General features: G+C 51.1%; 7 protein-coding genes across 7 annotated transcripts; 3 read left to right on the top strand and 4 right to left on the bottom strand.

The window, feature by feature from the left end:
- The first annotated feature begins 1,098 nt into the window (after positions 1-1,098).
- On the top strand, positions 1,099-6,979 carry LOC120894914 (excitatory amino acid transporter 3-like). The gene is made up of 5 exons (XM_040297804.1): positions 1,099-1,239; positions 4,558-5,295; positions 5,389-5,780; positions 5,845-6,016; positions 6,082-6,979. The coding sequence occupies exons 2-5, from the start codon at positions 4,580-4,582 to the stop codon at positions 6,290-6,292; spliced, it is 1,491 nt and encodes a 496-aa protein (XP_040153738.1). The 5' UTR covers positions 1,099-1,239; positions 4,558-4,579; the 3' UTR covers positions 6,293-6,979.
- Positions 6,508-9,704, bottom strand: LOC120894920 (putative gustatory receptor 28b). Its single transcript, XM_040297817.1, has 3 exons — positions 8,221-9,704; positions 8,038-8,127; positions 6,508-7,360 (listed from the first exon to the last, which is right to left on the bottom strand). The coding sequence occupies exons 1-3, from the start codon at positions 9,436-9,438 to the stop codon at positions 7,211-7,213; spliced, it is 1,458 nt and encodes a 485-aa protein (XP_040153751.1). The 5' UTR covers positions 9,439-9,704; the 3' UTR covers positions 6,508-7,210.
- LOC120894930 lies at positions 9,617-11,523 on the bottom strand. Its single transcript, XM_040297830.1, has 3 exons — positions 9,951-11,523; positions 9,783-9,881; positions 9,617-9,691 (listed from the first exon to the last, which is right to left on the bottom strand). Exons 1-3 carry the CDS (start codon positions 10,998-11,000, stop codon positions 9,617-9,619), a joined length of 1,224 nt encoding a protein of 407 aa, XP_040153764.1. The 5' UTR covers positions 11,001-11,523.
- A 3,170-nt stretch (positions 11,524-14,693) lies between these two features.
- On the bottom strand, positions 14,694-18,072 carry LOC120894910 (serine/threonine-protein kinase OSR1). The gene has a single exon (XM_040297789.1). The coding sequence runs from the start codon at positions 16,458-16,460 to the stop codon at positions 14,802-14,804; it is 1,659 nt and encodes a 552-aa protein (XP_040153723.1). The 5' UTR covers positions 16,461-18,072; the 3' UTR covers positions 14,694-14,801.
- Positions 18,073-18,539: 467 nt separating this feature from the next.
- Positions 18,540-21,111, top strand: LOC120894893 (BTB/POZ domain-containing protein 9). The gene is made up of 2 exons (XM_040297755.1): positions 18,540-19,679; positions 19,752-21,111. Exons 1-2 carry the CDS (start codon positions 18,848-18,850, stop codon positions 20,732-20,734), a joined length of 1,815 nt encoding a protein of 604 aa, XP_040153689.1. The 5' UTR covers positions 18,540-18,847; the 3' UTR covers positions 20,735-21,111.
- Positions 21,112-21,155: 44 nt separating this feature from the next.
- LOC120894894 lies at positions 21,156-22,218 on the top strand. The gene is made up of 2 exons (XM_040297756.1): positions 21,156-21,341; positions 21,415-22,218. Exons 1-2 carry the CDS (start codon positions 21,297-21,299, stop codon positions 21,784-21,786), a joined length of 417 nt encoding a protein of 138 aa, XP_040153690.1. The 5' UTR covers positions 21,156-21,296; the 3' UTR covers positions 21,787-22,218.
- Positions 22,088-22,684, bottom strand: LOC120894723 (putative gustatory receptor 59f). Its single transcript, XM_040297488.1, has 2 exons — positions 22,283-22,684; positions 22,088-22,204 (listed from the first exon to the last, which is right to left on the bottom strand). The coding sequence occupies exons 1-2, from the start codon at positions 22,682-22,684 to the stop codon at positions 22,088-22,090; spliced, it is 519 nt and encodes a 172-aa protein (XP_040153422.1).
- Positions 22,685-23,419: the final 735 nt, after the last annotated feature.

Raw genomic sequence — 23,419 nt, forward strand, 5'->3', positions numbered from 1 at the left:
AACGGTATTCACTTTAGCAAAAAGGCTAAATTAAAAGGCCCTTAAATTTAAGAATATGTGTTCAATAATTAATTAATCGCTTTGAAGAATAAACGATTTCAAAATATAAAGATTTTTTAAACAATTGCATTAACTTCATATGTTGTGTTGACTTTTCATCAAAATAACTAAATCAAAGTAAAGAATGTTCTTATATAAAGACAAACAAGTTCGTTGTGTTCTAATGGTACGAACTGTAGAAGAAAAAATAAGTTATAAATAGTATTAAAAAAACACAAAAAATAAATTTTATCAAAACATGATATAAAACAAAATATTATAAATATTACAACAAACACGATACCAGTTTCACTTACTGCAAGCTTTCGTGGCAGATTTCCTTCCTACGATCGATATTAATAAACCCACAGTCACAACAACCCAACGCACCACAACAGCACCATCAACCCTGCCTGCTTTAGCTCATTAAATGAAATGACTAATTCGCGCTTCCACACACACGTGTAGCCCCCTCGCCACATTTGCATACCCACCACTCACAGCCCAAAGTGGTTCTGGATTTAAAAAGCCGAACCCCCCCCCCCACCCCGCTTCCGGCTACAATTTCGAAAACAACCCGCAAACCGGATTGAAATCCAAAATTCCACCCCAGACTTCCGTCTCGTGCAGGCACAAATTTTGAATGAAATGCACCGTGCCGCTCCACGTGGTCGTTGCTATAGCAACAAACCCGCTCGCAATATACGCGCTCTCTCTCTCTTTCTTTCGCCCACTTACGCTTCCTCTCAACGTCGTACGGTTCATGCCACAAAACGGTGAAGAAGTTTACGTACGGCAGGAAAGAAAAATCCCCTCTTCCCATCCCAAAAAGCACCCCCCTAAGGGCTGGGGGGGGAGAACGGGATCTGAGACCTGCAAGGGGTTGGACGATGATGCCAGCCTGCCTGCAAGGGGTAGTACAATCCACCAGGCAAATATCTCCCTCCCTGCCCCAGTTGTTCCCCTTTATCTTGCCTCGCTCAGGGCGGGAACCCCCTCTTGTCCTACTCCTTTTACCGCCCTGAAGCTTGGTGCCCAGAGCTCGCCAGCTCGATCGTGTACGTTTCGTCAGTTTAGAATGAGCCACCGTGCTGGACGGATCGTTCGATAGACTGCGTGCGCCACAACGAACGAAACCACGCGAAAAAGGGCATTTATCCGGACAGACTCCCAGAGAAGAGCCGAAAAGGTTGAAACAAAGTGAGTAAAAAGCGTTTTGTTACTTGCTACTGTGCGTGCCTCCAAGGCGGAAATGGCGGCAAAATCGAGAACGTGGACAAGCGTGGCCTAACGGAAATCTCGATGGACGCTGCTCTTCACGCCCTCGTGCGCGTACGGTGACCCGGGAAATCAGAGTGCAGTGTTGTGATCGGCTGATCGGCAGCGTTGCGTGGCCGTGTGTAGGACGTTCTCAAAAGAGACCAAAACAAAACGCAGAAAAAAAACGGTGTACGGTTCAGTGCGGCCCTCTCACTATACTGTCCGGGTTGCGCCCCAAAAAACTGCATCCAATCGGCAATCGAAGCTCGGCGCGTGTGTACCGGAAAATGGAAAGTTGTTTCGACAATCGGAAACAATCGACGGGCGTCGCGCTCCCAACGAACTTGTCTGGGAGTAGATTTTTGTTTTGTTTGGTTTAGCAGTGTAGTTGAAAGGGATGAAGATCACGCTAGTCATGATGAGGCAGAGCCTCAGTACGCGCCGCCCCGCCTACTCTAATTGCACTCGATGCGCGCTTCATCACTGATGATGTTGTTAAACGGCGCTGCACGCTATCTGATCGCATCGATCACTCGATCGCTCACTGCTAGTAGCCCCAACTACCTCCCACTGCTCAATTTTCTTTGAATGCGACAAATGCCTGGTGCCAAAGCGGCCTCGAAACAATACCGGGGCCCACCCACTTAACCCACTGACCAATCGCAGTGATCAACTTGTATAAGATCACCTTGAAGGGCTGGATGCTGGGAACTGCTATGTCTATGGGGAAACAGTTAGAACACCTTAGAATGGGACCCCCACTAATTCCACGACACGCGGGGGGCATAAATATCGGAATAAATAATCAGTCACGACCGCACGTTGCAATCGGTTGTTCTCCCACTGGATCAATAAGTAACGTAGTAGTAACGTGTATAAATGTGTGTGTGTATGTGTGTGTTCGCAAATTCCAGATTCCAGTTCCGCACTGAAACTTCAATTGCCATTTCGGCGTCACCGATGGTGACGCGTTTACAGTCAGATTCATTGAGTCAGCGCTCTGTAAACGTTGTGTTGTGTACTACACAAGCAGCGCAATTTTACACATGACCGTTACGCGTTATCGGACAGTTAAATGGCAATGACACGCACGATGGTAAATTAGCGTCACTAATAAAAGCGAACCCCAGGAACGCGATGCCTCGATTGTTGATTAAGATGATCGATCTGCCAACCGTAATCAAACCGGACGGATCAAAGCCAAACGCCTTCCCCTACTTCTCCCCTCCACCTGCATCTCTTCTGATACTGGAGCATTTTTGTTCCGCTTGCGTACGGTCAAGATAACAACAGTACAAGGTGTCATAAAGATTCTGTACGACCGTATCTCCCATTTCCGCTAGAGGGATGTTCAAATAGACCGTAGACAGGTGTGAATGTGTGTGTAATTGGCGATGAAAGTGTACTATAAATTGTACATCCCCGCCGTGCCTTTTGCGACCCAATGGCCGACCATGACCGTGCCTTTTTTTTGGTTTGGGCGAAGATATCATTCAACGTGCTTTGGACTGTTAGAAGGAAGATTTGACCCAGGTCCTGAAGTATTAGTCAGTTAGACACAGGTCCGTTCAAAACTATTTTTGATGAGTTCCTCTAGAACATCTATTGGTATGATATCTCAGTGATGCATAACAATTGGTGACTCACGGATTTAAATGCCAGAGTGGAGCTTTGATGAATGTTCAACAACAACAGGGAAGTGGAATAGTAATTCTGATCTCATCACGCTACTAGCCCATTCTGAATATTGCACAACAAGGAGTTCTTAGAATTAGTCTAACTATCATGAGTCATGACTATCAAAAGAGTTCTCTTCAATAACTGTGATCCTGGTTCCTAACTGGAGATCTTCATTTAAAGATATTACATCACATCATGATATTATCTAATTTGCGTCTAAGTCTTCAAAAAATGATGATCTCACTGCTTTGATCCTCCAAGACCTGCGTAGAATGAAGTCAAAATAAGGCATTAAAAAGGGAAAATGTTTACCTGCCCCATGTCCCATGCGCAATAATACAGGCGGCATCAGTTTCTATTTCATTCTTGTGGAATTTCACAACCTTGACCACACAACACTTGTGTGCGGGGTGCTTGTGTTGCGGCGTTTGTTTCTTCGTTACGCTTCAGAACGTTGCCTGAGAAGCTCAAGATTGTAACATAATGGCAGGTTTGCCAGGTAAGATGGTATGATGATCGAACGGATGCTTTTTTAGGGGGTAATAAAACCAAAGGGAGGCTTGGGTAAAACCCCAACATGCCAGCTCCCACCAATTTTGCTACACACTTTGGATCAATCTTCAACTGCAACAACAAAAAAGCCAACAGCTCATGAGGCAACCCGAAACGAAACCTAATCCAACATGACTGAAAGCTTTCGTTCTCTTTGCCCTCTGGACACGAGATGCGAAACGCAATGGCATTACTGCCAGAGAGATCATTCATGGGGGGTTCCACCGAAAAAAAAGGCAAATAAAAAGAAGGAAGCGATGTAAAGAAAACAGACCAAACCTCGACCTCAACCCTGCTTACGTTCCGTTTGCGATGTGAGAAGCAATGCATAGCCTCCCAAAACAAACCATCACACACACGCACACGCACAAGATGGAGAGACGAACGAAAAGAACCCGATGAGGGCCACTTTTACCCTAGATCGAGCCCCTTCGGCAAGCCGTCATTAGATGATGGTGGGCTCGCGTGGTGCTCTGTGCTGGGAACCCCTTCTACGTGCAGGTCGTTTTTTGGTTCAGGAATGTTATTGAGTAGTGGCGCAAGACATCACTCCCACCGGCCAAACCGTGGTGACGGAAGGGAAGGAGATTTCAAACCTGTTTCGGCAAGTGCTTCGGAGGGCATAGCCAATGAGGGGTGGAAATCCAAAAGATTTTTGGAGCACAGAGGATTGATGCATTTCTTGGGCAGGATTGAACGCTGGAGCGAATAACACATTTCGTTTCGCTGCTCCAGCCGAAGGACAAACTGGGCTGGTCAAGAATGCAAAGAAGTCAGTGCTCCCGTTCTACGTCGGAATGCTTATCTGTCCCAAGAGATACGACACACGAGCACACTGTTTCCCAGGTTTATCTAAATGAGCCATTAAAGGGTAATAGTCCCACGCCGTATCCACGCCGCGGCGAACAAACTAACCTTGCTCCCAATAAAATCTCACCAGGCAGTGGGGACCTATCATTAGCTGCTCGGTGAGTTGCAAAAGGTTTATATTAATAAATGCCACCCTTTCCCAATTCCACATTGCAGCAGTACTCGTTACCACGCCAGCATGCAGCTCAAGTGGACGTCCGTGTGGGGCTTCGTGCGCCGCAACCTGCTAACGACGCTTACGATCCTCGGCGTGATCGTAGGCATTGCGCTGGGGCTGGGGCTCCGTGCCGTACCTGCCGAGGGTGACAGTTGGTCGCAGCGGGACGTTACCTACATCAACTACGTTGGCGATCTGTTCCTGCGCACGCTGAAAGCGCTCATTCTACCGCTGATTGTGTCCTCCCTGATCGCAGCCGTCGGTTCGCTCGATCTATCCCTCTCGAAGAAGATCGGTGGCCGGGCGGTACTGTACTATCTCGCCACGACCGTACTGGCCGTCATCCTGGGCATCGTGCTGGTTGTTACGATCAAGCCCGGCTCGGACCGGGACGGCGGTGAGGCCGACGCAAGCGATGCCCCGCAACGTAACGTCACCACCGTCGACACGCTGCTCGATCTGGTGCGCAACATGTTCCCGCCCAACCTGGTGCAGGCGTGCACGCAGCAGTACCAAACCGTGCTGAAGCCGCCGGCCTCCAAACCGGACGAGACCGACATCTACCGGTGGACGATAACGGGCGCGTACGCGGACGGCATGAACATACTCGGGCTGGTCGTCGCGTCGATCGTGTTCGGGGTGGCGCTCGGCGCAACGAAGCGTGAGAACGCGCTGGTGCTCCAATTTTTCCAGCAGCTGTCCCACATCGTGATGAAGGTCACCGGATGGGTGATATGGTAAGGGTGTAAAATGTCCTCAACCTTGACATTCTGTGGCTTTTTGGAGGCTGTATCTCACACTTTCACCTTTGCACCAATTCACGCTTGCAGGCTGTCACCGGTCGGTGTGACGTTTCTGATCGCCGCCAAGATACTGGAGATCGAAGATCTGGGCGACGTGTTCGGCAAGCTGGGCCTGTACTTCGCAGTCGTCGCCGGCGGTATCCTGTTCCACGGGTTCGTCGTACTGTCGCTGCTGTTCTTCCTGTTCACGCGCAACAATCCGCTCAAGTTTATCGCCAACATGGGACAGGCGCTTGCGACCGCGTTCGGTACATCGTCCAGCTCGGCCACGCTGCCCGTCACGATGCAGTGCCTGGAGGAGAAGAACAACATCGATCCGCGGGTGTCACGGTTTGTGCTACCGATCGGTGCTACGATCAACATGGATGGTACGGCGCTGTACGAAGCGGTGGCTGCCATCTTCATCGCTCAACTGCGAGGTAAGTGCGAGGGTGATAAAGTCTTCACAGAAAGAGCCCTAACTTAACGGCTACTTCCCACCAGGACTTTCGCTTTCATTCGGTAACGTGCTAGCGATTAGTATAACGGCTACGGCTGCCAGTATTGGTGCGGCCGGTATACCCCAGGCGGGTTTGGTAACGCTCGTGATGGTGCTGGACACGGTTGGACTTCCAGCAGAAGACGTTTCTCTCATCATTGCCGTCGACTGGCTGCTGTAAGTGTTCTTGAGCAATTTCCTTTCATGTAAGATCACCCTAACGTTACTGTAACGATTTCTAGCGATCGATTCCGAACTCTGGTGAACGTGCTTGGCGATAGCTTCGGGGCTGCGATCGTCTACCACTACAGCAAGGCCGAGCTGCAGAACACGAAAAGCCTGGATGGAGGGCTGTCCGGTGCGACACATCTCTCGCAGGACTCAAGCGATCCCGAGCTGGCATACCACACCGACACGATACTGGCAAACGACGATAAGAACAGCCGATTGTAGATTGAGCTACAAGATCCGGGTGATATCAAGAAGACCCGCCTGATTGGTGCTATTTTATGACTCCTACTCGCTACTTAATGGCGCACTTTTCTGCGGATCAATCGCGTTTGCGCATTTTATGAAGGAAGTGGCGGCTGTCGCGAAATTGGCCATCATGCTCGGCAAACGTACCGCGACCTTTTATCTGATCGAAATCCGTTATTACCCAAGTTGACTGAGTCGACGCAGCTCCACAGACACGCATTACGGTTTATTTGTTGTTTTTAAAACTCAATTTTTATACAAAAACGCATTTAGCAGATAAGATAGAAGCGGTAAGACAAATAATAGGCTACAAACCGTGTATCGTAGAGGAACAGCTAGGCTAGGTGAATTGGTATCGTGTGGCGTGTTTTATCGCAAACAATCACGAGTTGTAAAAGCTTGTGTTTTTTTACCCTATGGTATGAAGTAAATTTCTATTAGTGGCTATATACGACCCCAGGGCAGGGATTAGCGACTCCCGCGAGCTCCATAAACGACGCTTCTCTCCCTCACAAATAGTCCTCCGATAAGATAGATAGATAGATAGCTAAGGGAGTTCCGTTTTGGTGACTATCGGGTTTTGTAAACGGTTTTGAAGTGTTTGTACTCTCCCATCCCCCATCCATAAAACTCGATGACTGAAATACAACTTTGAATTATGAAGTGAGTGTGCATATCCGCCACGCTGCCCAACATACGCACAGGCAGCGCCGACGGTAAGCCTTTTTCCAAACAGATGACACGCTTATTGAGGTGCCGCCTGCACACACGCTTGCATATTGCATGGAATTAATCAACAGGGACCGGGGGCACGCTAATCGTCTACCCTGCGCATGTAGGCGTCGGTGATTGTGGTTGGAAAGTGGAGAGCTTTGAAGGAACAGGAGAAGATAGCTAGATAGTGGTGCCGTTGCCAGATGTATTCGTATCGTTGGGGAGTGATGGTGATGATGATGGGCCGTTGCTGTCGGCCGTCTGACCTTGGGTTATGGCCGTGTCGAACTGTATCAGTATAACGAGGTATGTCGTCAGAGCGCCAACCATCTGCAAATGAGAGGGAGAAAGGTATCGATTGTTACCATCTTTCTGCAAAACCCTCGCGTTCCCCAGCAGCCCCTCTGCTTTGGCTTGTGCACCAACTGCAGGGCTTTGGTACCTGTTCTGACCAACGATCGATGATGAGCGATCGTTTGGCATGAAGTTCGTGAGTAAAATTGAACTTGAGTTATATGTATAATATAATTTGATTTTTTTTTTGTCATAAGGACGGTCTTACAAAAATGCATCACTTTCTCTTAAAAATTTGCTTACGCATATACTTTAGAAAGGATCGTTCAACTAGCTCTATTTGCTGCACGAGTAACTGGTAGTGTTGGGAACGTTAAATTGATCGTTTCAGTTGAATTTAAAACTTAAACCTTTTTTCATTTTAAAAAATGGCTCAAAATAACACAAAAACGTATAATGAATGATAATTGATGAATATAATTTCTCCATGCAACAATGTTCAGCTAAAATGAATCTAAAATCGGTCCATCAATGAACCATTTCAAACATTTAACGATCGTTTGGGATCGATCGATCATCAGAGCAGCTACCTAAGCGTTAGTTTTGCTGAGAGAAGACGCAAACTGTGCTCATTAATCTCTCAGCAAATTAACCTACTGGTAACTAAGATCAAGCGATAAACGACCTTTGCTTGCTGTAGCGCATTCACCTACCGTGCTGATGAGCGTCATCTCCAGGTTGATAACACCGCAGGCCGTCTGAGGTCCTTGGACGTGCAGCAGCTGGCTGGAAAACTTTGCCAACTGTCCAAACCAAACCCAAAAGACACAATCAGTTATAAATAAACCATACATTCTCCTCTACTATTTCGCGTCCCCTACATCCCACACACTTACCGCACTGTTTAGCGCACTGTCCAGGGCGGCCGGATTGAAATGGCACAGGATCGGCCCGGTGCGGTCACGCTCGCGCTGTACCAGATGGGCCGGGTACAGGATCATCAGCACCTTGGCCGCGTGCAGCACGATCCACAGCACGGTGTACACGAGCAGATACGTGTCGGTGACGGTCCACGGTCGTACCGTGGTCGCCCGATAGATCTCGAAAAACTGCAAGCTCAGCACCACAAAGGAGGCCGTCGTGGTGAACACGATCAGCACACCGAAGCATCCGTTCGCCTGCTCCAACAGCTGCGCAAGCCGCAGATGCGTACGGCGCAGCAGATCGATCAGGTGGGCGTAATCGTACAGTGCGCCGGCCGGTAGTACGATCTCGTGCGCTCCCCTTCGCCTCTCATACCGCGTATCATCAGTACTCCGCACGAGCAGGTGCCGGTTATACGACGCGAGCAGTCTGTTCGTGTCGTAGTAGCAGAAGTACAGCACGTACAGGACGTACGCGTACTGTAACAGCGCCAGCACGTTGATTACGTTCGAGAGCGTGTAGACGGCGGAGCTGCGCGCAAACCTCCACACGACCAGCTCGTTGTAGAGCAGGTCCACCGTCAGCACACCGGCGAAGAAGAGCGCGATGCATGCCAGCACCCGGTTGAAGATGGTTTCGATACGAGAGAAGTCGACCGTCCCACCGCAAAGGGAGAGATCAACAGCAACCGCCAGCAGCTGTTCGCCATAGTGCCGATAGCAGTCGCGCTGGTAGTGACACCCGATCAGCACCATCATCACCACCCCGTTCTCCATGCTGTACTCGCTGATGTAGAGCATGTGCGTCACGAACGGCATATGGTGGTCGAACTCGGCATGCTGCAGAACGGTGGCCGACAGTACGGCCAGCCCCAGGGCAAGGGAGTAGAGTGCGTTCAGTGTGCGGAACAGTCGCTCCCGCCAGCTGGACAGTGGTTGGGTGACGTGGGCGAATAGCGTAACCTCCCACGGCACCGTGCCAAACACTTGGCAGACACGCAGCAACCGGTGCGCGGAGTGCAGGAATTCGTTCCGAAACAGATGCCGGTTGGAGAGTAGCTCAAGCACCATGCTGCGACTGCTTGCGCAAAGACTGGTTCCGGTGCAACTGCTCGAATGCTTCCCGGTTTGCCCGCCACTGCCGCCTAATGCCAGCCGGCACGGTACATCGCGTGACTCGCGTGGACCCATCGGTAAAACATCCTCCTCGTGCAATTCCTAAGTGGTTTGGCGTTAAACTTTTACCATGTCTCCCAGCAGGGTGGTTTGATTAAAGGCTTGGCAAAGGTGTCACACACGTTGTGCGGAAGAGTGGCAACAGTGGCGGTAATTGATGGTGCTTTATTTGGCTTTTGATTGCATCTCGCACTCAGCGCGAACCTTGGGTAAAGGCTGAATCAAACTGGATCAGAATCATCAAATACGTGGTAAGTCCGGCTACTATCTGTGTTAGGGGAGATGATGCCGTACAATCATGCTTGTACCTGTTTAGCAGTATCATGTACTACTAGCTCTTCAAGAAATTCCACACCTACCTTGCTAATGAGTGTTAAGTCAAGCGTTAGCAGCCCGCATGCCTTACAGTGGTGCCGTTTGCCGTGTAGCAGCAGCAGTTGGCCAGCGAACTTCATCAGCTGCAATGGGCAGAAGTGTCACGGTCATGGTACCAGGTTCATCCTATAAGCGAATGCCAAATGCCTTACCGCACTGTTGCTCCTTCCGGCTGCTTCGTACCGACTCGCGATCTCGTACAGTGTCGGTCCGGTCCGTGCACACTCCACCCGTGCCCGGTGGCCTGGGTAGAGAATGAGCAATATCTTGGCACCGTGCAGCCCTATCCAGAGCAGCGTGTGCACCAGCCGAAACCCTTCACTCGCACTCCAAACCCGTTTGCTGCCCCTGCCAGTAGCCTTGTACACGTTAAACAGCTCCAGGTTAAGTACGACGAACGAGGACAGCACGGTGCAGACGATGAGTGGCCCAAACCGTCCCACTACCCGACTGGTTAGATCACCCAGCTTCAGGTGTATCCTTCGCAGTGTCTCAACCAGTTCAGCACAATCGCGCACTTTCGGGCGGGCTTGATGATCGTGGTATCTGGCTAGCACGCTATTAACCGATCGATAGCACGCGGCAAAGATCAGCTGCAGCGCGGCGTACTGGTAGAGCGCCAGCACGTTGATCACGTTCGGCAGAATGTACAGCACGCTGTGGCACAGGAAGGTGCAGGAAGGGTCGTAATCGGCCAACCAGTCCACCAGCGAAGAGGTGGAAAAGTACAGCACGGCACAGACGAGCAGCCGATCGGTAATCGCTTCTACATGGGAAAAGTTGATCGACGCATCACAGTCGTGCAAATTCTTGCCGAGCTTAAAAAGCTCCTTAAAAATAGAGGCGTAAAATGGGCGACTCTGCTGACATTCGAGCATCGCGAGCAAAACGATCACGTTCACGATCACATTCTCTGTCAGGTACAGCGTTCGGATGGCGAAAAACGCGTTCGCAGTGTTGGAGGAATGATGAAGAACTGTTGCCGTACCGATTGCAACGATGATCATAAGACAGTAACCTTGATTGGCGACACGAATCAGTTTCCGGAACCAATGCAACTTGGTTGTTGGGCGGTCCGGTTCCAAAGGTTCTAAGTCCCATGCCACCAGCCCAAACACCTGACCGACTGTTAGCAGCGTGAACAGCGAGCGTTTGTGATTGAGTTGAAGAAACGATTGGATGGCTGCTGGTGCGTATGCCATTGTGCCCCACGGATAACTGAGACGAGTTCCAAAGAGTTCCAATCTGTTCCTAGGTTCCCATTGGCGTGACAAACCACACAACAATTTGTCTTCATACAATATTGATGAGGATGATTCTGCAGATGATAAACATAAATACTACTGTATGTTGTAAATGTTGTAATATATAATTTAAAACGGCCTATTACATAGGATTCTATAATTTTGGAACTCAAATCGTGTAAGAATCATATTCTTGTAGACTTGTCCCAGAGAAGATCGCTGCTTTGTAGACTGTTGCAATAGGTATTTTTCCTTCTTGGTTGTCACAAGACTGGTTTGTTGGTTACTTCTGGTTTGTGTACCCATGGTTTGTTAGGTTACTTCCCAAAAATTATTGGATGCTTCTCCCATTTATTTTTGTTGTTTATTTGTTCTACTATACCGTTGCCGTTGCCGTTGCCGTTGAGCAATTTTTAGATTTTTTTCAAATTTGTATTGATTTGCAAGAGGACGATGCCAATACTTTGCAAGAATGAACCGCAATAAAATATGAAAAAAAAATTAAAAAAGCCATGTGTAAACCATCCAAACCTGCAAGTCTCAAATTTATAAAAGATAAATGCTATTTAGAGACGTTTCTGAAAGGCATTTTTCAGCTGTTAGGACTCTACGCAATATTAAATTTACATCTAGATTTACACTAGAACGATACTTACCCCGTTTCATAAAGGTTAATTATACACCAGATAACAGGCAAACCTAGGGCTAAGCTATAATCGCTATTACTGAATTGGAAGATCGATGATACTTGATATTAGGACATCATAATATCAAACTAAGCGTAAATGATCGATTTTGCTATCGATTGAAGTCACCGCGAGAAGTTATTCGGCGAGTCAGGGAAAGTGTCGAACTACGTTCCGCCTTGTGGGAGTCCGCTAGTAAATCTGTGTTGCTTTTTATCAGGCTCTGACCTTGATGGCAAAAACTGATACGGGTTACCCCCAACGACTTTGTCACATGGTAGGAGGGCAAATGTCGTAAACTCAACAACAACAACAAGCTCCACGAAAACCTCCTCAATCGTAAGCCCTCTTAACGATCGTTGAATTCAGCCCGACCATCAAGCAAGAATCAAATAACATTGTTTGCGTACGATGCTCACAATATTCTACCCAATCATGTGAAGGTTTACGGAAGAAAAGGAAGAGATAAAAATGTCTATTAATCTGAATAGAAGAAAAGAAAAAAAAAACCACGCGTATATGCCACATCGGACGTCGGATGTGCGCCGAAGGTGCTATATACACCACGCGCGACCACGGTTACACACGGTGCTGTGACCTGCGCGGGATGGAATATTCTTTTTCATCGTGCGATCTAACGTTGACGCACGATGTATTTCGCGTTTTTTTTTTATCAGCCTTCGGTCGCATTAGCATATCCACTTTGCATTTTCCAGTACGGCCGTACGAAAACAGCTGCTGACCGGGAGGATGGGGCGAGCAAATAGTAGCACAAACATTGACGTTATACCATGCTGTTGAGGCAAATAAAACGTTTTAAATTTTAATTCTAGCAGGAAGCTTGTCACATGTAACACGTCACCACTGGACGATGAATTCGGGATGGGACGAATCGGTGTATTTCCAGCAAAGGATCACTTTGCGATCAACGATCAACGCTTAAATCGACGGTTTCAAGACACGACACCTTCCCCTTCTTTCGGCATAACACGATCACCCAGACACCGACCGGTACACTTTTGTGCAGCGATATACTTTATTTTGATTAACTTTGATACGGGGTTCTCTCCTATCGTCCATTGCCTATCCGCTGATCTGCTGCTTTCATTTCAAGTAACTTGCAACTTCATAAACGCTACTGCTCAAAACCATACTTTCTTTTTTTTTTGCTTTTATCAGTCAAAACTAAACACGTGTTTCACGCAAGACAAGAAGAAAAACAAACCAACCCAAAAGCATCCCAAAACTGTTACGCAGGGGTAGGTTACACACATACACTGGCCTGGATTTTGGTTTGTTTTTTTTTTTGGTACTTCCTTTTGCTTCTGTGCTGATCTGGCGGATATTATAACATTACGGCTTTTTTAAAGCTCAATTCCACTAAAAATGAAATACAGTGTGGCCGGTGTGCACACGCAGTTTACTAATATACCTAGCTTTTTTTTATTGCATGCATCGGTTATGCTGCGATCGGCGCACTTTATTTTTGTTTTATATACTTTCACTTCCCCCGCGCGGTAATTTGGATGGGTAATGTTGTGGCCGTTGTTTTTTAATTTTCTTTGAAATAGTACTTCTACTAGGAGTTCCTATGGGCGTCTGTATTTCTGGGTTTATTTATATTCAATCGGAAAGCAACACTTTTACCATACAACTCATCCAAAGTCCACCGGAGTTTTGTTTGTAAGTGCTGCTGTGAAGTGAAGAAACATTGTATCCACACGTTAAAAAAACCAAACAACCACTAAAACGCTAGTATGCAACCATATTTTTGTTTTCCCACACTAACTCCCACACCCTTCCTTCCTTTCCTCTGGCAAACGGCTCCTTTTACACTCCCATTTTCGTTATCTTTCTTTTTCGCGTTTGTTTGTCTGGTGGCTAAATATGTTGACCATGTAATAAGCAAACGATTAACAAAGTAAATACATTCAACCTTTCTTTTTTTTAAATATATGTACACACACAGGCGCTACACAGGTGTATATACTATTCGTTCACCTTACTACTACAGCAAGGCATACGGGAGGGCGCGGTGTTCCTCTCTCTATATCTCTCTCTCTCTCTGTTTATATCGTGCCTGCCCTAGCATCAAGGACAAGGTGCCTTCTGATGTTAATCGCGTATGATACTTTCCCTTCTCATCTAATGCCGTGGTGGGGACGTGGATGACGGCTGGAGATGTATATTTAGAGACATGTTTCATTTTTAGTGCACTTTTTTTTCTGCGCCTCTAGTAAGCCTTTTCGGTTTTCGGTTTTTCGTTTCGTTCTTGCTTGCCAACAAGTCTATGGGGAAAACGGTTGGCGCGAGCCACCCAAAGTGTCCCTCGATCGACCGCACTGCTGGCCATCGTTGTCGGTGCCAATGGCCCACCCAAGCCCTATTCGTACGTTCGTGCACGGAAACAAAAGTGGGGAAAAACAAGAACGTGTCGGATGCGTTAATGAAGCGCCAAACTTGTAGATACATTTGCTATCGTCTATCACGGCGCTCTCACTTTGTGTTTTTTGCTTTTGGCCGGGGCTTTTGCGTGTTACTACTATCTCCTCTTGTGTTGGCGCACTCCCCCGTGTCGATGCTAAAAACTAATGCTTCTGCTGTAGCAGCTGCTGCCGTTTACTACTATTATTACTACCGCCTACTAACCTACTAGTGGTCGTTTTGTTTACCCTCGATTGCTTCCTCTCTCTCTCTCTCTATCTCTCCCTTCCGGTCGGCCGTCTCGCACTCACAGTCTAAAAGCTGAATTTCTTATTGGACATGCCAAAAGAAATAACACAAGCACGCGCGGGCGGACGCGCGCGCGCGCATTAAGTTTTTGAACAGAGTTTCCCTGCGTTGCTTCCCCGGTGGGAAAAGCGGGACGAAATCTATGCGTTTTGCGAATTGAATTCGGGTACAGTTCGGTAAGAAAGTGTAGAACAGTGTGGTGCCGGGATGACGGTTGATTCGAAGCGCCGAGCAACACAACACAAACAAAAACGAAAATAAAGGAAGCGACAGAAGCGCCCTGGTGCACATGCTCCAGCTGTGGTGCTGATCTTCCCCACACAACACACAGACACACCGCTCACTTGATCGAAATCTGCGCGAAGCCGACGAGCGACTTCTCGTCGAGCTGCTCGCCGGGCGCACAGCCCGACCGCAGCTGAAACGTGACCGTCCGCAGCGTGCCCCGGTGGTCGATCAGCTTCTGCAGGTTGGCGGACATGATCGCGACGTCCAGCTCGTCCAGCAGCCCGGCCCCGACCAGCTCGGCCGCAATGTCCTCCGCCGAGTCCTTGCCGACGACGAACTCGAACTGGATGTCGTTCAGCTCGCGGTTCGCGTTGCGCATCCGCAGCACCAGGTTGACCGGTACCATCGCGCCGAGCGACATGGCGCCGACCGCGGCCGCCGTCGCTTCGAGCGTTTTCGGATCGGTCGGCTGGGTGGTCGACCCGGTCACGGTGACGCCGGACCGCTCGGACGTGTCCTCCGTCTCGGACGAGGACGAGTCCATCCGCTCGAGCCGGTTCATCGGCCGCTCGTCCGTCTCCGAGTCGTCCGAATCGTTCTTCCCGTTGTCCTCCTCCTCGCTCGACCACACCCACTCGCCCGTCATCGAGCGGTGCAGCCGGCCGGACGCGCCCGCCTGCCGCTTCGCCGCCTTGTGCACGCGCGTCTCCATCGACGGGCCGGTCGCGAGCAGCGTCTGCGTCAGGTACTTCCGGTCCTTCGCCTTCTTGAAGAACGGATGCTTCAGCAGCTCGCTCGCGGTCGGACGCTTGGTCGGTTCCTTCTGCAAGCATTCGCCGATCAGCTTGCGGAACGTCTTGCCGTACGCCTTGTACTGGTCCTTCTCGTCCGCCCCGGTATCGATCGTCGGCGGATCGTTCTGCAGCGTCAGCATCAGCACCTTCATCGGCGGGTACTTGTGGTACGGCGCCGTCCCGGTCGCCATCTCGATCGCGGTAATGCCGAACGACCAGATGTCCGCCTTGAAGTCGTACCCGTGGTCCTGCTCCATCACCTCCGGCGCCATCCAGCACGGCGTGCCGACGAACGTGTGGCGCACCTTCTGCCGGGACAGGTCGCCCCCGGTCGCGAGCCACGCGCTCACGCCGAAGTCCGCTATCTGTACCGTGCCGTCGTCGCCGAGCAGTATGTTGCCCGCCTTGATGTCCCGGTGGATCTGCCCATTGCTGTGGAAGTACTCCAGCCCCTTCAGCACCTCCTTCAGCACGGTCGCGATCGTCGGCTCGTCGAACACGCCGTGCCGGCAGTTGACCGTCCGCATCCGGTGCTTGATGATGTCGAGCAGGCTGCCCCCCTCGAGCAGCCGCAGTATCAGCCACAGCTCCTCCTTCACCACGAAGCTGGTGTGGTACGTGACGACGTTCTCGTGGTTGCAGCTGCTCATCGCCTGTATCTCCTTCAGCAGCTCGTCCATCGACGTGTTCCACTTCTCCAGGTTGATGCGCTTGATGGCGCACTTTTCCTTGCGCGGCAGGCAGTACGCGTTGTGCACGACGGCGGTCGCGCCGACCCCGATCACATCGTTCAGCTCGTAATCGTCCCGGCTGTTCGGCCACGGTGTGATGGGCTGCGGCGGCGGGGCCAGATTCGCCGACGACGCGGACGCGGACGGGCTGGCGGCGGCCGCGACCGACTGCACGGCCGCTGCCATCGCACCGAGCGCACTGCTGCTGGCGCCTCCGCCCACTCCACCACTGCCTCCGGTTGCCATTCCACCAAAGGGCGGAGGGAAGGGCGCGTGTGCAACAGGCAACGAGCGGTATGAATGTGAAATGTCACCGAACGGAACGGAACGGTTCCGCGGGCCGCAGGCGTACGGACGTGCGACGGCAGAAGAGGGCCTTTGGAACGTGCCTTCCCCTTCCCTCCGGCTGTGTTGTGTACGTGAGCAGACAAACACACTCGCTCACCTCGCTTGCTCACTCACTCAATCGCGCTCGCTTGCACGCTCACACTCTCACGGCCACCGAAAAAATGCAGTACCGTGTGCCGCCTGTCCTGTGTCTGCCCGATGCGACCGAACCGTCCTCTTGCTGGGAGGGAGGGGGTTGTGTGCACAGCACAACCACACAGCCACACCACACAAACACGAGATTTATTTAGATATCGGGGACCGTCCCCCGATTTGCAACCGTCGCACCCGTCGATTCCGCGCGGGCGCCAACGTCTGGCTGCCGTCTGGCGCTGCCGTACGACTTTATGATGACCAGCCACAGCACACGGCCAAATATCACCGTCAATGTGTCTGTGTGTATGTGTGTGTCGGTAGCGGTGTGGTTTTCGATGGAGGTATTTGCTGTTGCAGCTGCTGCCACCGGAACGATCCCACCGTCCGTCCGGCTGCGGTGCTCGTCGGCTGTGTTACGTGTGATGTGTAAATTTTTCCAGCCACCGCAAATGCCGCAGACTTCCCACTTCGGTGCGCGCGCGCCTCTGTATGTGTGTGTGTATGTGTTTGTGTGTGCGTGTGGCTATGTATGTATGTTTTGAATGTTGGAACGCACCAAGGTAAAAACCAAACGGCCTTCTCTCACTGCAATCGGGTATCCGTGCGTCTCCGTCCTCCCTTCTTCCCACACCGCACTTCCCTAGAGGCTGCTGCTGCTGTTGAGGTTTGGATTTGCGGTATGATAAGGACGGCGAACCGACAGTTTAGATAAGGGGCAGGGGTGGTGTAACGGGAACACTTCTTGCGATAGCGGCCTATCTGCCCAAACACCGTCGCACCGGAACGGAACGGGGCCAACAGCAGCAACAACAACAACGAGCGCTCTCGCAATCAGCGAAGGCAGCCTTGATGAGTCATGTTCCGTCGTTTGTGGGTGTGTTTTTTTTTCTCCTTATTTCGGCACCTACACACGCACGCACCTTTTTCGGTGATTGTTGGTCACTTCACTTTTTCCTTTACTTCGCTCCTTTTGCGGACACTTCTGGTGCAATCGATGACGAAGGGGGGAGAAGGGGGAGGGGGAACGACCGAAGGAACAAATCAACGTCAACAGTAATCACACACGCACGCACGTATCGACACGGTCTTTTACACAACACGGGGGGCTCTCTCTCTCTCTCTCTCTCTGCTGTGTGTGTGTCTGTGTGTCTGTATTGTGTTTACCGAACGATTCGTTTCGTTTCGTCACACGGGACGCAAGTGAACGCGAAAGAAAATCACTTCCACTGCACGGAAAACGTCGCACAAACGGGCGGATTGCAGCCGGATCTTTTTCTTTTGCTTTCGCAGGAGAGCAGTACGGATTTACGGGGACACCCGTGATACCCCCGGTACGTGGTTCTCGACCTTTTTTTGAAGTGTCGCGGTGACGGGTGTGGTGATGGGCCTGCGCTACCATCGCACGGAACGGAATGATTTGCTCCGCATCCAGGCGTGCGGTGGATGCGATTCGTTCCGTTTGCGGTGTGCGGAACCAAAACAATCCGGTTGGGATTTTTACAGGATTTATTTTTCTAGTTTTTCGGTTCAAAACTGTTCATTTTATGAGAGAAAACGTGAGAAGGGAAACATTTGAAACAAAACAACCAATAATTGTCTTTGATTTTCATTTTTACATTCAACATTTTCACTTTTTACAAACAAAACAACGCAACTTTTCTGACAAGCTAAGCTGAGCCCCGCAGACCGGTTTTCGTGAGCTCGCCAACGCTCCAAATTGGTGCGATTTTCCCTCGCTGGGGATGCTTTTTGTAAGTAGTTGTGACGGTTTTTGACGTTTCGAGCGAGGGTTTTTGAGGGATGGCCGCCAAACAGCTCACCTTGCGCAGCGGGTTGCCATCCGGCACTTCGCATGAAGGGTTTGGCAGCGTCGCAGTAGGTTTGTTTTGATTCGCTGCTGTTTGGTTCGTTCCGTGTCGTCACCGCTGCGAGCCGCGCATTAGAGCAAGCCGTCCGTGTTGTTCCTTGCCTTCGGGTGTATTGGCCGCTGCAACGACCATAATCTTTTTTCTCCGTCGCATTTAAGCCTAGCTCGAAAAACTCATACATAGCATTTTCGCCCATCACTTCTACGGCCTCGTCGCGCCCGTGTGTGTGTGTGAGTGTGGATGGGCGTTTCGTTTCCCGGTGCCGGAAAAACAAGTTGAACCATGAGCAGCCAAAGCAGCGGCATGGCTGGCAGCCAGCACACGAGCAGCGCCCTCGCCCGCAACCACGAGATCGAGCTGACCGCCCGGTTCTCGGAGCAGATGGCCCAGCTGTGCATGTCGGCCGACTACTCGGACGTCACGTTCATCGTGGAGGGCCAGCGCATCCCGGCCCATCGCGTCATACTGGCGGCGCGAAGCGAATACTTTCGCGCCCTGCTGTACGGGGGGCTGCAGGAGACGAAGCAAGACGAAATCACGCTCAACATCCCGCTGAAGGCGTTCCGCTGCCTGCTCAAGTACATCTACTCCGGCAGCATGTCGCTGATGCAGATGAAGGAGGAGCACCTGCTGGACACGCTCGGGCTGGCGAACCAGTACGGGTTTGCCGATCTGGAGATGGCCATCTCGGACTACCTCCGGCAGGTGCTGTCGCTGGGCAACGTGTGCGCAATCCTGGACGCGGCCCGGCTGTTCGCGCTCGACGGGCTCACCGCCGTCTGTCACTCGTTCATGGACCGGAACGCGGCGGACATACTGCAGCACGAATCGTTCCGCCATCTGTCGCTCGATTCGCTGTGCAGCCTGCTGCTGCGGGACTCGTTCTTTGCGCGCGAGGTCGAAATTTTCCAAGCCGTCTTCGACTGGTGCCGGTGCAACGCGGACACCGTGCCGAACGTGGACGTCGTCGTGGGCAAGGTGCGGTTCGAGCTGATGTCGCTCGAGGAGCTGCTGACGGTGGTACGGCCGTCGGGCATACTCGACCCCGACCGGCTGCTAGATGCGATCGGGGAGAAGATTTCCTCCAAGCAGCTGCCCTACCGTGGAGCACTCTGTAAGTGGAGCCCCCCTCAGCCTGGAGGGCAATTGTTCGTGTTTCCACTAACGCTTTTCCACTTTCCTACAGGGCCCGAGGAGAACGTTGCCACACCGAAGTTTAACTCGCGCACAATCCACGGCGAGCTGCGGTCCGCCCTGCTGGACGGTGACACCGTGTCGTACGACATGGAGAAGGGCTACACGCGCCACTCGATCAGCGAAACGGGCGACAGCAGCGGCATCATCGTGGAGCTGGGCAAGCTGTTCATCATCAACCACATCAAGGTGCTGCTGTGGGACCGGGACACGCGCTCGTACAGCTACTACGTCGAGGTGTCGGTCAACCAGCGCAACTGGGAGCGGATCGTGGACCACACGAAGTACTACTGCCGCTCCTGGCAGTACCTCTACTTCCCGGCGCAAGCCGTCCGCTACATACGGCTCGTCGGTACGCACAACACGGTCAACAAGGTGTTCCACGTGGTGGCGCTCGAGGCCATGTTCACCGAGTCGACGACGCCGGTCGTGGACGGCATACTGCAGCCCGCGTACAACGTGGCCACCGTCGAGCGGAGCGCGAACGTGATGGAAGGCGTCAGCCGGACGCGCAACGTGCTGCTGAACGGGGACGTGAAGAACTACGACTGGGATTCGGGCTACACCTGCCACCAGATCGGCACGGGCGTGATACTGATACAGCTCGGCCAGCCGTACTGGATCGATTCGCTGCGCCTGCTGCTGTGGGACTGTGACAACCGGTCGTACAGCTTCTACATCGAGGTGTCCGCCAACATGACCGACTGGGAGGTGGTGGTGGACAAGCAGTCGGAGCACCTCAAGTCCTGGCAGCACTTTGCCTTCCAGCCGAAGGTGGTCGTCTACATCCGCATCGTCGGTACGCACAACACCGCGAACGAAATGTTTCACTGCGTGCATTTCGAGTGCCCGTCGCAGGAGCCGGAATTTTTGCGCCGCGAACGAGCGATTCCGATCGAGGCGAGCGGGGAGGAATCGGCGGAGGCACCCGTTGTGGCTGAGGAGCCCGTGCGGCAGGAAAGTGTTACGGACTGATTGAAGCACAAAAACGCCCGTTTTTCGCACTGAGTAGGCTGTGATGGCGACCGGTGGTGGCCTATCCTTTGCCTATTTTTCTAGTTTCGAATCTCTTTCAAACCGAAACAAATGTTCTAATTGCGCCAAATTGGCTTATAAATTATTATCTGTGAAAAGGGATACTCTCCCTGCCCTCTCAATACTCGCCCTCTTTCCCGGTCGATGGTGATAGCTCTTCTCCACCCTTTATCGAGTACAAGCGGTTTTTTTTTTTTAATTATATATTTTACACTCGGTTTAAAATTGTAAAATGCATAAAATAGGATAGAAATACACGATTATGTATGTGCGTGTGTGTGTGTGCCTTTTTCACAAAGCACGCATACTAAAAACAACCAAATCCGGAGCAGTTTTTAGTCATCAGCGTAGGGGTGCGGGGTGTTTAAAGCACACTCAAGGCAAACAGAGACATTTTATCTTATCTGAGCAGTGTTTCAAGTGATCCCCTAACGGCAATCGCGCCATGAAATAGCCAGATTAATTGTCTTTTTGCACCGAGCGTGAGTGGTTGCACGTTACAATGAAGCTTCTCTGCTGGTTGGTCGTTGGGTTTGTTTCGTTTACCGTAAGCATTCACTGTTGGTATACCTTTTTGCTGGGAAATGTCTTTAACTTTTGAGTCTCTTTTTGTTTTTCAGCTATCTCGAGCCGATTTTGTGGAGTGTGATTTAGACCTGGACGATCCAGCAATACTGAGCCAGCTGCCCCCAGAGTGTCAGAACGTGAACGAAGCGACCAAAGCGTTGATGCTGACGGAAGCGGCAAGCTTCAAACAGTTCCACCAGAAGCTATCCGAGTACGAAGCCGCCCAAGCACCCGAGGATGGCGACGGACTCCACATGGATATGGAGTTCCGGAACGAGCTGTACGCAGCCGCCAATCTGCACACGTGTCTGAACGGGACCGAATCACTCGACGCTTACATACGGTGCGTAACGGACAGGCGCCAAATAATGCTCGATATGCTGGAGCAGCACACCGCAACAGGATCCCCCCCAGCAGCTTTATGAGTTGGTGGGGGTGTAAAGTTGATCGATCGCCGTAACGCGCTCGTCGCGTTTGTTCAGCTTGGCCGAATCGAACTGTATCAGTATGATCATGAACGAGAGGAGCGCGACAAAGATCTGCAAACGGAAGGTGAGAACGAGGATGATCGTGTAGAAACACACCCCCCGGCCGCTTACCGAGGATAGTGAAGACAGCTCGAGCTTCAGCAAACCGCAGGCTGTCGGGACGCTCCGCTTTCTGCCCAGCGTCAGCAATCGCAGGAGTTCCATCTGCTGTGGAGATGCGAAATAGTTTACAGTTTAGCTACAATCTTCCCCTCTCCGGGGTAACTCCTTTCTGTCCTAATACCTGATCCTCACCAACCGTCGCTGCTTTGCCGCTGTGAGACAATTCGAATAAAATAGTGCCAAAGCGCATTTGCTGCAAGAGACAAAGCAATGGTCCAAGTATGATGCTGACAAAAACGAAACGAAATATCATCAATTCAAAAACATTTACCTCACGTTTAATCATATCGCACGGGTAAAGCACCATAAGAAGTAGACAGATGTACAAAGCTAGCCACATAACGTTGCTCACGATGTAGATGGAGTTCGTTTGAAGTTCGTTGGCCTGCAAGTACTGGTAGATCTCCAGCAGCAGCAAACTGGTGACATTGATGGCGAGGAACACGTTCGTCACGATCGCCACTTCGTACGAGCGCGTCATCAGCTGTACGCAGTGGTCTAGCTGTAGGTAAAGGTGCTTGATCGCCTGCAACCGTACTGCGCGATGCTTGCCAATGGCAGTGCGCAGCTGTTGGTTAACTGTATGCTGCAGCTTGTAAATTAGTACCGTACCAGCATAGTACTGTGCTAGCGACATGCTCGCCAGCATGTTCGGCAGCACATAGGCGCCCATGGTGAACAGTGTAGACCAAATGCCCCCATAGAACAAGTGAGCCACCGCGAGCCCCACACCGGAGGTAAGAGTAAAAAATATCCCGAACCAGTACAGCCTGATGCGAAGGTAGAGCAGCAGTTCAGTCCACTCGGACGACGACACTGTCGCGGCAACGGTAACGATCCGCTCTAGACATTGGCTGTACCGTATCGTCTCACTGTAGCCCCTGAGCATGGTCTGCACGGTGATGCATAGGTTCAGCACCATCTCGTTCACGTACAGTACGGCGGTAAAGAACGGAATCGGCAGTTCGAGCAGCTTTACGGTCGCTTGGTAGCAGCACAGTAGCACCCAGATGAACGTGCCGGCGGTGAGCAGACATCGGGCCTGCTTAAAGTACGCCCTAGAAGGTAGGTCTCGGGCCAGACAGCATGGTACATTGCTTAGCAGCTGCGCGCAGCGTAGGTACAGTTGAAAAGATTGGTACAGATGCAGCTTCCTAAGGTGCTGCACATCGCGCCCCTCGAACATGGCGTGCTTGAGCGGCGAAACCTGCACAGGACCACACGTGCCACACAATACTGGCGTACGGTTTGTGCACCAACTCGGTGCATATGCAATGTAATTATAAGGCTCTACTAATACACATCATTACGTGATGGTAAATAGATGAATAAATAAATAAATGCCCGTTCGATAGCACATTGACATGCACGATTCCGGGGACGGATATGTGGTTATGAGTATGGGCAA

The sequence above is a fragment of the Anopheles arabiensis genome, chromosome 2 (assembly GCF_016920715.1).
Source record: "Anopheles arabiensis isolate DONGOLA chromosome 2, AaraD3, whole genome shotgun sequence".
In the NCBI taxonomy this organism is placed as follows: domain Eukaryota; kingdom Metazoa; phylum Arthropoda; class Insecta; order Diptera; family Culicidae; genus Anopheles; species Anopheles arabiensis.